This window comes from Camarhynchus parvulus, chromosome 3 (assembly GCF_901933205.1).
Source record: "Camarhynchus parvulus chromosome 3, STF_HiC, whole genome shotgun sequence".
NCBI classification, from domain to species: domain Eukaryota; kingdom Metazoa; phylum Chordata; class Aves; order Passeriformes; family Thraupidae; genus Camarhynchus; species Camarhynchus parvulus.
The window spans coordinates 97,718,963-97,734,844 of record NC_044573.1 but is presented as its reverse complement, the minus strand read 5'-3'; the positions used below and the strand labels follow the sequence as shown (position 1 = coordinate 97,734,844).

Genomic DNA, 15,882 nt, shown 5'->3' with positions numbered 1-15,882 from the left:
CTGTTCAAATTATTTTGCCATTTACCTGTGGCAAGTCTGAGCTATTCCCATCATATTCTTTATCAAAGAAATAGGACAGAATACAAAAATAAATAATAAGCTAAGCTGGCACAGAACTGAAGAGGATTTTATTCACTGTAGTGAGGCAACAGGACAAGATGTCTGCAAGCCAGCTATTTAGAGTTTAGCTTTCCTTCTGACTGCTTATCAATGGCTTCTTAGACTGTCAGATAACTCCACTAAATTTTGCAAAGGACAGTTTACAGAGTCATAAAACCAATTTCTTGCTGTGCATGAAACAGATTGCAGTACTCGAACTTGGATGAATTCATTCAAGGTGTTTCAGTGCATATATCTGTTACCTTGATTTCTACCTACATCTTCAAATCCTCCAGACTTCATACCAAGCCAAATACTTTTTCCACCTTTGGCCTGTGGATAGCTAAGAGAACTGTAGATGTGTAGGAGGAAGAAGCGGCAGAGACAAACTGTTATGGTGTGACTATAACCCCCATTTTCCATCCTCCTGTGCCACTTAGAGGTAGGAGACAGAGTTGGGAGTGAAGCAGTCTGGGACATGAAGTAAAGATTGTCCACTGCCCTCCCCTTGCCCAGAGAGCCAGTTTTCTCAACAGGGAATGTAAGCAATACTGGTCAGGCAGAGTCTTCCTTTAGTAAATCCGTGCTGGTGGTTCCCAAGGACGTGCTTGTCCTTCATTTGTTTCTGTATTAGTACCAGGAACATAGTGGTACCATTGACCTCACTGGCTCATGGTTACCCATCTTCCATTTTTAAGATGAACATAACATCACATTTGTCTTTTTCCACTGTCATCAGGGGCTTCCTCTGATTGCTCTAGGCTTTCAGTGGGAATGGAAAGTGGCCTAGTGATAACATCAGCCAGGGGTGCATGCTTATAAGTGTCTCTCTGAATTTGTGGTACTTTATGTCTGGTTTAGTTAAGTAGTCCATAACTTTATCCTGCTCTAGTGTTTCTCACCATCAATCACAGGCACTAGGACTGAGATCTGGGAGGTCTGAGATCTTCTGAACACTGAAGAAATCTACTGAATATTATGACATTGGTTTCCCAGATGTTCTTTTAAATGCATCACTGCTTGAGGGTAAGGCTCTGATCTCCTGAAGAGACTGTGGCAGAAATGAGAGAAATCAGTAGAATTGTTGTACCTTGCCTTACAGAGTGCTAAGTGCACTCTGACTCTAAGGAATACCAAATAATAAGCATACAGAAAACAAGAAAAAATATGTGGAAAGAATGCATGGACATTTCAGAGCTGATTAGGAAAATGTATAGGAAATCATCAGAGGAGACAATATTTTACCCCGAGGGCTTTATAGGTAATCTCAAACTTCAATCAAAATGAAAGGCAGAGGAATCTATCCTAGAAATGAATCATTTAACAGGGGCCAATTCCCGTAATACATGACTCCCATGTCAACAGTTTCTGGTACTGACAGCTAAAAGCTCCTGTTAGTCAGAAACTGAAGAAGTCGGGTCTGAAGTCACTGTTCTCTGCAACTTCCACAATAATGGAAGGTAGGACAGCCAGAGCGAACAGCAGAGTGAACTAGTCCTATGAGAGAAGGAGCTAAAACAAGACAATGTATTATTAGGTGAATACTGCAGATATCACAAGGGTCATTATCAAACTTGACTCCAAGAGTGATCAGAGCACTTGTCAGAAAAAGCTGAGTCTCAGCTGGAGCAGAAACCTCCGTTGAAGCAAACTGCAGCATGAAGGTCAGAAACAGACCTACACTGTTTCAAGGATGAGGAACATTTTACAATAGAAGCCTGACTGCCTGGGTCTAAAGTGATGGAAAAGAAACTTTCTGGAGTGGTTTCCTACTGCTGGGGTTGAACAGCCCACATAAAGAGTACTTGGACAGGCAGTTCTCCATTTCCTGACAAAAGGGAAAAAACCTAGCCTTTATAGACTATATTTGTCTTGGACCCTACAGACTTTGACAGGGAAGCCAAGGAAAATTGAACTTCCCTGAAGCTAGAAAAACATAAAAAATAAGAAAAATGAGATACTAAGATCAAAGTAAATACAAAAATCACAAATATACAAAGAAAATTAAGTGAAATAAAGGCTGAGGTAACCTCAAACAGAAAGAGAGCTGCAAGAAAGCTCAGTGGAAAACTAGAGAAGCAACTGAGAGCAGAGGATATATTTTTGCCTTTTTGGGGAAGTCATAGGAACATGTGCTTTCCAAGTACTAATAGAGGTTAAGTATCACCAGCTTGAGCACTTTTACATGTCCCACAACTATTACCTAATTTAGATAACAATCATGAACCACAACATCTCACCTATTAATCCTGCACTAAGAATAGAATTGAACTGCAACATTCTCAAAGAAGGAAAGCTCATGCTGATATGACAATCCAACATATGCAGGTAAAATTTTTAGCAATTTAAACCATTGTGTTTAATTTCTATTTGAACTTCCCTAATGTAAATTTATTTTTCTGGATTTTATCAGGACTTTAGCTAGTAAAGAGCTAATTTTCTTCTCAAAATTCATTCTCATATACACATTATTACTATATCCCTCAAACAAATTGCCGGTTTACCTGCTCCAAAATACACTAATGTATTGAACTTTTCTAAGCCTTTGCTATAAATTCTTTGAGGTATCCTCCAAAAATTTCTTAGCTTCTAGAAGAAAGGTAATTTAAACATTGAAAATATAATTTTTATATATCTCATTGGTATGGATACATTTTTGTAATAAATAAAATTGTATATACAACTGAGGATAAAATATTCCAGATGAAGGTATAGTTTGTGTATGACCATTTGAATTAAGGGAAAAGTTGTATAACTATGAATACCACTTGATGTCTTCTTTTAATGTTAGTATGAGCTACTTAGAAGTACACTTTTTGTGAAATACTTTACAACCTAAAAAGCACTTATTCACAGGAACTTTTAAGTTGGATTTCAACAGTCTTGTCACATCATCGATTACTATGCAATTTATTATAAGGTGAAAGCAATCTAGAAATGCTAGACTACAGTAGTAGTATCAAAAACATGCTGGTGCTTGAAACTACTCTCTTTGCCTCATGATAAGATGACCTTCACTTACTGAAGAATGGAACAGAAATAAAAAGGTTAAATCAATTGCACAGGGTGATGCCTACCCTAAAGTATGGCTTAAAAAATGAAAACTGGACTACATGTGCCCAGTTTTTACAGTGCACTGGAGAAACAAAACCCCTGCATTCTAACTTTGCTCCAGTTATGGGGTGACACCAATCCAAAGATCCCTGTTTGGATAAATGAGACTTGCAGTGCACCATCTCAGTGCTAACAGTTTAATTTATTTCACAACATGGAAAACACAAACACTCGAAGATACTCTTTATTATGCAAGGATGAACATTTTTACATTCTGGAAGCACATTTGAGAATGAGACAAGAGAGTTAAATAGTCCAGGTAGCAGCATGGGTTGGCTTTGGATAAGCCACAGTCAGAGACCAACTTGGAGCTATGTAACTAGTGAGGTCACCAACACCTTAAGTCAAAAATTTAATTAAACAATTTGTACAGAGCTCTAACAATAGCCCCTTAGATGCTGAGGTACATTCCATACTTAGACAAACCTGACAAGATGTAGAAGGCTGAACCAGCTGCACTGGGAGCTGTGTTGCACAGGGGCCATGATGCTGGAAGCTGGCCTAAGTGTGCCCTGGGTGTGTGGCGCCAGTCTCAAATGAATTAGAGGGCCTGGGGCTTTGATCTGTGTTAGCATGAGTTAGAAGCAGTTTGAGTGTCATAAACTGGAATAGAAATTGCTAACTACACTCATCCTTTGAAAGAAAAAATATTGGAAATCACTTAAGTGATGTGTATCTGTTATTGTGACTACTCTACCCCAAAATCCTCCGTAAGAACAACTGAGTAATGATCTGCTTGTCTCCAACTCTCTGCATGACTCTGTGGGTATTCTTCTTCCCTAACTCTCTACAAGCCCCACTGCACATTACTGCTTATCTCTGCATACATGGTTACCTGAGCTGTATACAGACCCCCACGAATTCAAGCTCCTGTGCTATCTCTCATTCATTAATGCAATTTCATAGGTTAGCTTTCTCTTGCCTGGTCCACTTTTACATACACCTGTCTGAGCCAGCACAGGATGCAGAGACTCCTCTGGGGTTTGGAAACCATTGCAGTTACACTTTCCACATCCTCATAGAACTAGCACCTCATATAACAGGTGCCTCCTTTAAATTTGATCATATGTGTTCCTCCACTCTGCTTACTCAAGACAAACACTCACCAAAGTCCCACACATGGGCAATACTCTACAAGGGACCATATTCGTCCCTTATATGTAACTCTGAAATTTTGCATGGTTTAAATCTCTTCAGTTATATCATATTCAACATAATAATACAAATTTTAAATAAAAATAAATAATAATAAATACCTGCTTTGCTGCATAAGGATGAGGCAAACCACCAACAAATATGGATCCTGTTTCAAGCCAATAAGAACTGGACCAGAAATTTCTAGTTATACTTGTATTTGAAGATAACTTCAGGATTGACATTTCTGCTTCACATGGTACCATGCCTTGCCTGCACAAATTCAGAAATAGGCACATTTTACCACCATATATTGTTTAATATTACTATCTGACAAATTAATTAGGTTGTTACTAAACCAACAAGAAAAGAAAATCAAATAAATAGATGTTTTGTATTATAGAACTATAAATGTAAAAGAAGCTGCTTAACAAGCTGTAAGTTGACTTGTCTTTGGGGTTTGAAATTCTATTAAAATAAAGCCATATTGTAAATCTGGGCAGTTTAATTGCTAAAAAAAGCCAAAGCACATAAATGACTGAATAAAAGAGTTAGAAAATTTTGAATAATAACAAGAAGACTTCTTAATTTGCAAAAAATACAGCAATTGAACTGAAATATTTTAAATAGCCCTCTTTCTCATCACACACACACAAATCACAAAAGCAATTTAAAACAAGCTGCATTTTAGAAAGTGCAGAGGTACTATAATAATCTGTATTACTTATCTTCAAAAGCATCATTCCTAAAGCTGAAATCAGTAATATTAGGCCCTGAAATTAAAATATATACATTCCCATTTCCCTCCCTCACTCACATACCCTCTTAAAAATGTTGCCAATAACAACATGCATAAATTGGCAACAACAAACAGAAGGTACCCAGCAAACAATTTGGTTTCTTTCAATTCTTTTAAATGATGTAAAGGTCATTTGCATTCCACTAACCAGCTGGCAGCAATAATTTTATCTTCATGTAAGAAAGCACAATAAGGAAATATCAGAACTAAACTAGTCTCTCATGGGGGAATTTCTTTTAGCCTATCCTTCTCTCTGTACATGAAACAAATCAGAGTTCTATCAGCTCTATATTTAAAGGTATCCAAGCGTCTTTGTAATATGGGTGCCACAAAAAAATCTATGTGAAAATAGCACATACAAAAAGCCCCTAAAAAAACCAAACAAAAAACCCCACCAAAATCACAAACCAACAACTCACAGCTCTATAAAAGCAATTTGGGTAGGATGCAGTAGGTATTGTATGAATTCAGTTTATTTCTGACAATGCAAAACAAAATTTGAAATTTCTTACAAAAAAGAGCAATAAAAGCTTTCTTAATTATATTCTGTCATATGGTAATATATGGATTCTCACATGTAATTTCATAAAGTTGTCTATGTGTTTTAGCAGACATCGTGGGGAGCTAACATTAGTAACATTTGCAAACAGTTCTCTATGTTTTCCATGTAATTCTGTTCTGAGATACTTTCAGAACAATATGCAAACATGGTGATACATAATTACAGAAAGGCCTATAAATATTTGTGTATGTAACATGGCCTCTCCATCCTAGGGCAAATAACTTCAGGTGAAGAATAAAAAATTTTGGTTTGTTGCTAAAATCAAGAATGAAAAAGATAAATTGGGGTTTTGATTCTGTGGACTGAAAACTAGTGTCTTAATGGATTGATTCAGGGGATTTTTTGTTCTCCCCTCAAATTTTTTTGAACTTGATAATAGCTAACATGAATGCAAAAAAGGACCCAAATGTATCTAGAACCAAGGAAAGAAATGTTTTTCCTACCATGTTTTTGGATATTATACGATGGCTGTATGTCTAAGAACACATACAAGGTTCTGTAACACACCATTTTCATTAATGACTTACAAAGGGAGTTTGCTGATAATGTAACTGCCACAATCATTCTCTGTAGCTCTATTTGCAATGGTCAAGAAATTTTTGCTGCTGTTTGAACCCAGTATGACATCTTGGATATATCATTCTACAGAAAAGAGTGGCAGTGAGATTTCAAACAAACAAAAAAAAAGAATTTGTAAATATCTAAAATTACTTCTTTTCCTGATAAAATGATATTGTAATCATGAATAAAAACATAATAAAAATATAGCAATATTTCAGAAATATTTAAAGCCAGACTTGTTTTAATGCAGTGCAATTTTTAAGATGGAGTGGAAGAGATTCAGGGAGGAACTGCCAGGCTTTTCCTTTTAACCTTTTGACTGATGTGCTAAGTGAAGTACAGCTGCTCAAACAACTTTTGTTTTTCTCTTAATTTATATTATATTATAGAAATATTATATTATAGAAATAACTATTTCTTCTACATGTTTTCAGATATTAACAGTGTAACTAGTTACATGACCATGTATGTACTTCTATCACACAAACACCATAATTGATGTTGTTCTTCCCACATTAGCTTTAGACATATTATTTAGCTTGGCCTTAATAGCTTATATGATTGATATGTGAAAGTATTTTTGTGTGCATATATTAAAAGAATATTTTGAAAATAATTCCCAGTATTTGGTTTCAGAAAACAAGTTAATGCAATTCAAAGCAGAGCTGCCTTTGCCCTAAGCTTGTTAGAATGTCAGCCATGCACCTCTGATTGTGTTTGATTGAATCTAGCAGGGTCTGGCCAAATTAGAATAATGACTTTAAACCATTGTTTAGCATTTGCTGATGATACAATCACTGGGTCACATATGCACTCTATGAAATTTCCATCAGGCTTTTAAAATACTTTTTCGACAATCAGCACATTGGGTGCTTTAAAGGTCAAGTAAGACGACAGGGCTTTTTGCATAATTATAAATGTGGAAATGCATACAGCAACTCTCAAGCACTTTTGCTGGGTAAGCTACCAGTAATTGTGCCTCAGTCCAAGCCAGCAGTAATAGTTCACAGTTTCCTCATTTGGAATCACACAAATGTGGTGATTAAATACTGGCCTATTAATTATAACCTGAAGATGAATTCTGTCTAAACAGTACTAAACCCACTGCTCAATGCCTCGCAGGTTGGAACGATGGAAAGGTCAGACAATAATTTGATAACTATTGATATAACAGTCCCTAAACATGGCAATGTCTGTATGAAATCCAAGTCCTTTTACATAATGTCTTTACCTTCTAACATTTTCAGTGATGATTAAAAGACATTTTTAGGATTATCATAAAAAAAAATAACAAAAACTAATGGTAGAAAAGGAGGAGGGAAAGGGGGATGTTCGGAAAAAGTATTTTGTCAGTCATGCTATGCAGCCTTGCTGGGAATAAAAATTCTTTTACCTTTTTTCTGATAGAAAAGGAAAATCTTTTGTTCTAGAAACAAGATTGAAACTTTCACCTGTCTCTAAAAATTTCACTTGAATGTGGCCATGCTAAACAGCAATAAATAATTCACTAATAACATTGAATTGTTTAGGTTGTAATATTAGCATTCTGTCTATTATACAAAAGCAACAAGATATTTAAAGCACCTATACCAAACATGAGCTGTGAACCACCAGAAGTAAAGAAGTTTTATTATAACATATCATAAAACAACCCCTAATTCCCCAATTGTACTGAAGACAATTTTTTTAAATGAAGCTGAGAACATATTTCACTTTAATTATACTTAGTTATTATTTATAGATTTATTAGCTTAAAAAAAGACAACTTGTTTTTCACTCAATAGTGGAGGTTTACATTTCCTGGTTTCATACACAAACTGTTCCTTGCAGTAGAATAATTATTTTTGTAAAATTTTGACAAAACAATAAACCTACTGTCACTACAATCAAGAGAAACTTTTTCTTAAGTCACACTTAAAAGGTTGCATCAATTTTTACCTAGCACTGGTTTTGAAATCTTTACAGCTTTTCAAAGGTGTTTGAGGCAACTTTAGGGATTGATCAACTGGACCGCTCTACTCCGAAAGTTTTGCAGGTTTCATTGTTGGAGGTTTACAAGGTCTGAATGAATAAAGCACTGAGCAACCTGTTCTGACCTTGGCTGGCCCTGCTTTGAGCAGGAGGTTGGGCTAAAGACTTCCTGAAGCCCTTTTTAGCCCAAAATACTGTGCAATTCTACAAACCTAAGACACCTTCCTCCAGCAGAGAAAACCCCAGAAATTCCATACTAATAACAGTTACAGAATAGGGCAGAATCTCTTATTACCTGCAGTAGATTTATCTAGATAGAATATATATCAGTTCACTCACAGTCATTACATTTTCACTCTGCAGTAAAATGCATAATTTTACAATGCTCTCATCTGTTGTACTGACTTTGCCCTACTGAGACACCAGGTAACACACATTTCCATGTTGTAGATAAACCCATTTGTAGCAGACATCCTTTTCACTAAAAATCCTTTGTTAGGATTTTTTCCCTTCTGAGGAGCTGAGGCCTCAGAGACAAGATGTAAACAGCGATTGTCTGCTGCTGTGGAATGCAACAGGTGGATCTGTGGTTGGTCTCGTGTGGATGTTTTGATTCATTGACCAGTCACGGCAGAGCTGGCTCTCTCTCTCGGTCAGAGCCAGCTGCTTTTGTTATCATTCTTTCTATTCTATTCTTAGCTTAGCTAGCTTTCTGAGATGAAACCTTTTCCTCTTTTTCTTTTTAGTGTAGTTATAATGTAATATATATATATCATAAAATAATAAATCAAGCCTTCTGAACATGGAGTCAACATTCTCGTCTCTTTCCTCAATCAAGAACCCTTGTGACCACTGTCACACCCATTAGTCAACATCTATTTATTCTCATTTCTCTGATAGCACATTTCCTGAGCCTGAAGCTGAGTTATTGGTCCAGTCTTACATTTAACTGTGATTTAACTAAATAAATAAGAACAATGAAACTAATGATGCAAATTTCTCTAATAATACAACAAAGGAAGGAAATTAACTTTGTTTCATATTCTAATAAATAAATAAATATAGTACCCCCTTTTCTTTTCACAGAAATTACACTTACACTACTACGCTAAAGTCCACAACTTGAGTTCAAATCCTGACATGGAATCATCCATATTTTTACAAAGTCATCACTGTTTCTGTTACAGTTACTATGGAAGTTACACATAATCTTCAATTCTGAAACTTACAAAATTCACTGGTTAGTGCAATTCAGGAATCATTTCAAACTCACCTGACCAAACTATTTTACCATAAAAATTTTTATAGACATGACCTCAGACCTGCTAGTTGGTCTCAGTTCAAAGACCAGCCTCCAGATTTTAGTGTAATTTACTACTTTAGCTATAGCTAAAGAAAAAAACAACTATCTATGCCTCTGGCCCTTTCTGTCTTTTCAGTTTCCTGCTTCTGGTTTCTTTCTGCTCACATCATACCAACCATAGATACTACTTAGAAATTAAACTTAGAAAACTATGCACTTACGTAAAGTTGAGGCAGATGTATCACTTAGGGAAAATCTTGGCTCAAATGAGAGCACTGTATTTAAGTATTCAGAGAGCAGGAAGTTTAGAGTTGGATTTAGACTTGGAACACTGTAATTTTAAGTGAATCTTACAGACTGTTTACAATAAAACAAATAGTTACATTGTGAGAATTGATATTTATATCAACTCTGCTGGCCAATGTTATTTCTGATCTCTATACCGTATCTGTGCTCTCCTTAATACAAGTTCTATGCCTACGACACGTGGCCAAAGCAGCCACAGAACACTGAACCCACTTTTAGTATCCATAAGTACCTTCTGATGTTCCATAGAAAATAATACAGAACAAAGCCTGATGTATTGCTACTGGCCTGTTATTAGAGTCCTATTTTACTGGTTTTATGTTTCTGCCCCTGCAATAAGCTGCTCCAGAAGATAATGCAGAAAACTGTAATTCTTATAAGTGACACTAATGATCTCTTTTGAGATCCAAAGCAAAAGAAAGTAGCTATGACAGAAACATTTCTAGCATTTTTTTAAATTAAACAACCTGAGGAAGAAAATTTCACAATACACGACAGAATTGTCACTCGCGTGATTCTAAATTTTAATGAATGTGTGCTTTAAGGTAGAGTTCTGAGAATATGTAGAATGTGATTTATACACAAGATGTAGCATGACTAAATAAGCTTTTATTTTCAAGAGGCTGTAAAACAACAGCTTGTATCAAACTAATTGGTGGTATGAAATCACTATTAACTGTTATTAGGATCAATTTAGTATAATTAAGTCCATTGCATTCAATGATATTACAAGGAAAAGGCAGTTGCTTATTCTCTGTTGATTCATAAGAAGTTTGTGAAAAATAGCCAGCCTGGAAAACTAAAAAATATGTGCAACATCTTAAATTTCCATTTCATAATGAGTTTTGATTTCAATTAAGATTTTTTTTAACATTGCATTGATGCAAAATAAAATAAAATTACTCAGTTGAAAAAAAGTCCCATAAGTTTTAAACATTTTTTTAGTAGAAGACTTGATCAGTGCAAGGTAGGGTTTTTTTCCTGTACTCAGACAGATATGTAAGCAGAAAGTCTACTTTCACTATTCTTAATTTATGGAAACTAAATGCAAGATACAAAAAATATTAATGCCCAGTTTCTCTGAAATAATTTCTAGGTTTTATCCATTTCCACTATTCCTTTCTCTGTGGAATCTTAGTTCTTGCTGAATGAATAAAGTAATTGCTGTAGTGACTTTAGAATAGCAAAAGGTATTCTGCCATGTCTGGCAATGCAGGACCAAGATCTTTCCTAACCGGTTCAAAAGGAATATCATCCTGTAGCAGCAGCACTATAACCCCATGATTGATAGCTGTCATAAATTGTTTCTGAAACAAAGTTAAATTGATAATTTTAAGAAGACAAACTTCAAGCTAACATTTTAAAGAAACTCTGAAGTTAGTGGAGGGCTGTGGGCTCCACCATATGCAGTAGATATGGATAGTCTCACTGGCACCTTATATAGCTACAGGTGTGGTTTGAATGGCACCTTAGGCAAAGGACCCTACATGTGCCCTGGAAACATGGGTCAGCAGGCAAACAAGGAAAGAAGAAGAATAAAGTGGTTTAAACATGGAAAAAACTACCAAGACTTTTGAGGTCAAAAGTGTCCCTTTAACATTCAGGCATTCTGAATTGTTTCCCTTTTGTTGGAGTAACTTATCCAAAAAGTCATGAGCCCCCTCTTTAAGGATAGACTTTATTCAGCACATAAGCTAACTAAATTCTTAAAAGATTATTTTTTTAATAATGAAAATGTAGCTTAATGTATGATTAAATAAAATCCTTGAAAGCAAATTTACTCTCTAACTTGAAATAAATTTTCTACTAGATATAATTGGTCCTAAACAAAATCTCATTTTTTTGTTTCTGCTTCGTCTTCTTTTTTTTCAGGATTTTCTGTCTGCGCTGTTGCTGCAGACTCTCTACAAGCTCCATCCTGCCCTTCAGAGGAAAAAAAAGCTTATTTGCTTTCAGAAGAGGTGCAGTCACCCTGCCTCCAGATAACTCTGACTGAAAGGGATTCATGTGGGATAAAGTAGAAAGCCAGCTTCCTTCTTGCTACGTAGGAGCTACAGTGTACAGAATTCACACGGCACTGTCTCAGTAAACAAGGCTGCTACACTGCCTGTACTGCTCTTTGCATATCCTGCTCTATTCAGAGGAGAAAAGGATTGCTTGCATCATCTTTCAAATATTCATGCTGCCTCATATCTGCTGCAGTACAATGACTTTAAAAAAAAAAGTATGTCTTCAGGTTTCTGGATGCAACGTGCAGTGCCTATCAGCATTTTTCTCCCACTACAGAGCCATCTAATTATTTTCATTTCTCCATTTTCTGGACATGTCTCAAATAACAGAGTGGCAAAAGGGCATATAGCAGACAAAAATATCTTTGAGGTGAGAGTGAATTACACCTTTTATATGTCTGCACTGCTGGCTCAGTCCTGAGCATTACCTCAATACCTGAGACATCGGGTTAGCAGGGTCAGAAGGGAATTTTTACCCACCTTTTATTTTCAGCTTTTTACTGAAATACTGGCTGGCGTTTGCCAGACAGAATGATCTGTATACATAAACCACCCAGCAATGCTGTGGGATTAGGAAGAGGTGACCACAGTAAAGTGTATCTTAGGAAAATATTTAATAGTAGGGCTTGATTTAAATGAAGTCTACATTTTTCATAGACTTCAAACAAAATATTGATAATTTCAAATATAGAAGTGGTCAAACTAGTGGTCTCTTCGTGGTCAAATAATGGTCTCTTCTGGCCTGAAAATTTAAACCCAAGAAATTTTAGAAATTTTAACTTAGATAAAAATGGTAGCTTATCTTACTTTATGCTGCTATGTTTAAATCACAATATACTTTCATCCATAGTGAGAAAAAGAAGTTTTATAAAATATTTTTTAAAACCTATGGGTTTTTTTCTCCACTAAGTTTCCTTTGTGGTAGGTAGTATATTTACTCCTTATTAATATGCATATATTGTATAAAATACATTGATATCATATGTGAAAACCTGAGTTCTTAAAATCACAAAATTGTTTTTTTTTTATTACAAAATCAAAGTTCTCAGTGCATTTAAGTGTATAAAAGGAAATACTAGATTGTGTGCATTATATATATTATGTCTGCTTTCCTAAAACCAAAATCCATTCAGAAATAGGATACTGGTACATTCTATTACTTTTTATAAGGGAAAAATATTTATAATATATTTAAAAAGTCAGCTGATAATATTATTACTTATTTTAAAAACAGAAATTTGAATTATTCTGGTAAGAAAATTTTGAATGTTCTGTGAAATTAATAATGTGAACAATAGAGTTACGAACTACTGTATAGATCACATGGGATAGAAAGGGATTTAAATACTCTTAAACAGACAACCAGCTAAAGACAGGTCCTGAGGAAAAGCCTCCAGCAAATACATAAATTGTTTAGACAATATCTCTAACAGATATGACACTTGGTGATATGCAGCAGTCAGTAAGAGAGGCAAGTTGTTTCTTTGCTTTTTGTGATAAAGATAGACAAAGAAAGGCAATTTCTAATATTAAAAAAAATTCTGAATCAAAAATAAAAATATACTTTTGTTTTTCACAATAAAGACGCTTCAAAGAACAGTAGAACCATTAGTGTTGTTGCAGTACAGTAGTTCTACTATTGAAGCTTAAGATGTTCTCTTATAAAAAACAGTTCAGCCTAACTGGTATTTTAAAAAGATCTAGGATTAATAGAATATGATTGCAGTGATACACTGTACTTGAAACTTATTTCAGGTATTTGTGCACAAAAATGATCTTCAGCTACAGAAATCTATGCTTATTCACAGAGGAAACTGGGTAAATATAGATTCATGGATGGTCTCTTTCCTTAATAATTGTTCAGCAGCAGATATAATAAATGCATTCTACTATTCAAGCTGTGTATGGATCAACCTTTGTATGGATCAGTTTTCTTATCTGTGTTTTTTTGTGAGATGCTGTTATTGCTCTCTAGCACCTACAGAGTCATTATTTCCACAGTGCTTTAAGTCATTAAAAAGAGAGAACTATCACAGATTAAAACAATAATTAAGGTTGGAAAAGACCTCTAAGGTTACCAGTCAAACCATTAACCTAATATTGCAAAGTTCATCACTAAACCAGGCCCCTAACTGCAATCCCTAAATTTAAAAAAAATACTTCCAGTTAAGGTCACACTTCTTTGGACAGCCTTTTCCAATGCTTAACAACCAATACTGTGAAGAAATTTTTCCTAATATCCAACCTAAACTTCCCCTTGTGCAACTTGAGGCCATTTTGTCTCATCTTGTTTCCTGTGAGAAGGTACTGACCTCCACTTGGCTAGAACCTCCTTCCAGGTATTTATAGACAGCAACATGGTGTCTCCTGAACCTCCTTTTCTTCCAGCTGAACAACCCCAGCTCCCAAATAGAAAGATACATTAAAGAACATTTAAGTTATGAACTATTTATGAGATATAGTAAAATAAAAAAAAATAGTCACAGGAGGGAATATTATTGGCTTGGTTCTTCCTCTACTAATCTGTGAAAGGACCAAAATCAAATTAACTCTCTCTAAATATACTGTGCACATTAGCAGAATGAACTGGAAAACACGTATGTTCTGACTGGAAAGATTTCAGAATTTTTCCTCTATTTAGTGTTTTCTGATTCTTATTTGGCTTTAGTTTCATAAATCAGAATCTCCTTTGATTCTGTTGCTTCAATCCAGCATAACCATTTCTGTGGCAGTTATGCTCTGCTAGCAGGCAGTAATAGTGTCATTGTGTAACAAATCTTCAGCCCCCAGAAATTAGTTGTCCACCTTTTGAGTTACTTGTGCCAATAGTCAACCTACGCTGTTACAAAATTAATATCTCTTTCCTTTCACAAGGATTTAATAATACCCTTTTTGGGGATACTGTTCATTTTTCCTGTTCATCTGTGTGATAGTTACCATATCTATTAAACGTTAAATTCCTTTATCTTTGTCCAAAATCCCCAAATCAAAATGAATAAAGAATCCTTTCAATTTTCTTCACACTTCATGATCAACTTATTCCTATTTTCCACTTTACCAATCCAGTTCTTGACATCAGTATCAATATTTCCAATGTTTTAATTATTTTCATTCCATATTAAATGAAAATGCCTGCATTTCTACACTATATTCTCAAACCTGTTTGTTTTCAGTGACTTGGCATCTCTGCAATGTATATTGGACATTAAGTAGCAGATATAACCTACTAAGGATTTAACATACAGTGAATTTAAGAAAATACAAATGTAATTTTATTACCAGTGTTAATACATCATAAATAAATTGAACTAAGTATAAAACCTGTACTTTATCCAAGTAAGTTTCACTGATCTGGGAGAAGTTTCAGACCATATAAAAATTAGAAATTATTAGATAAGTCAGCACATATATTTCATTCACCCCTAGTTTTACACTAGGCAGTTTAGGAGGGACTCAAAAAAAAGACCAACACAATCGTGGCTAAGAAGTATGTTTGTGAGGACCCTGTCAATGGCCAGTTTAGAGGTCCAGCAACTTCCTAAATCTTTTGTATTGGTAACAAATACAAAACAGGCTAAACCCTGCTGGATCCAAGTACTTAAACTTCTTGCAGCTGATGCAAGTCCACTGACAGCTTTCTTGAGAGACGAGAAGAAAATTAAAAGACCCTGAAGCTATTTTATATCAAGAATATATTTCTCACTGCATTTCATAAATATTGAATACAGCTCTCTAACTAAACAGCAGCAATTGGTAATAATATCTTTTGACTTATACTGCTTCTTGAGGATATGGACCATTAAGCATGTTTTCAATAAGTATATGACATTTACATGGTACATGAAACAACAGATGAGTGACTTCTTCACCCACATGCTGTCATGCTAAAAAATGAAGGTCAAAATTCTGCACCTTTGTGATAAAATAAAAATAGGAATCTACAATAAAAGTGAAATAAAAAGAATAAAAAAAAAAAAAAACAAAACAAAAAACCCCAGAGAAGCATCTGCAGGATTTGCTACCC

The 15,882-nt window shown here is 35.0% G+C and overlaps 1 protein-coding gene across 1 annotated transcript in view; it reads right to left on the bottom strand.

The window, feature by feature from the left end:
- The window catches only part of EYS (eyes shut homolog), a 703,292-nt gene that overhangs the window by 235,466 nt on the left and 451,944 nt on the right, over nt 1–15,882 (bottom strand). Inside the window, exon 33 of the mRNA XM_030944777.1 lies at nt 4,470–4,620. Within this exon, the coding sequence (XP_030800637.1) occupies nt 4,470–4,620 (151 nt within the window). The remainder of the gene's footprint in view (nt 1–4,469; nt 4,621–15,882) is intronic.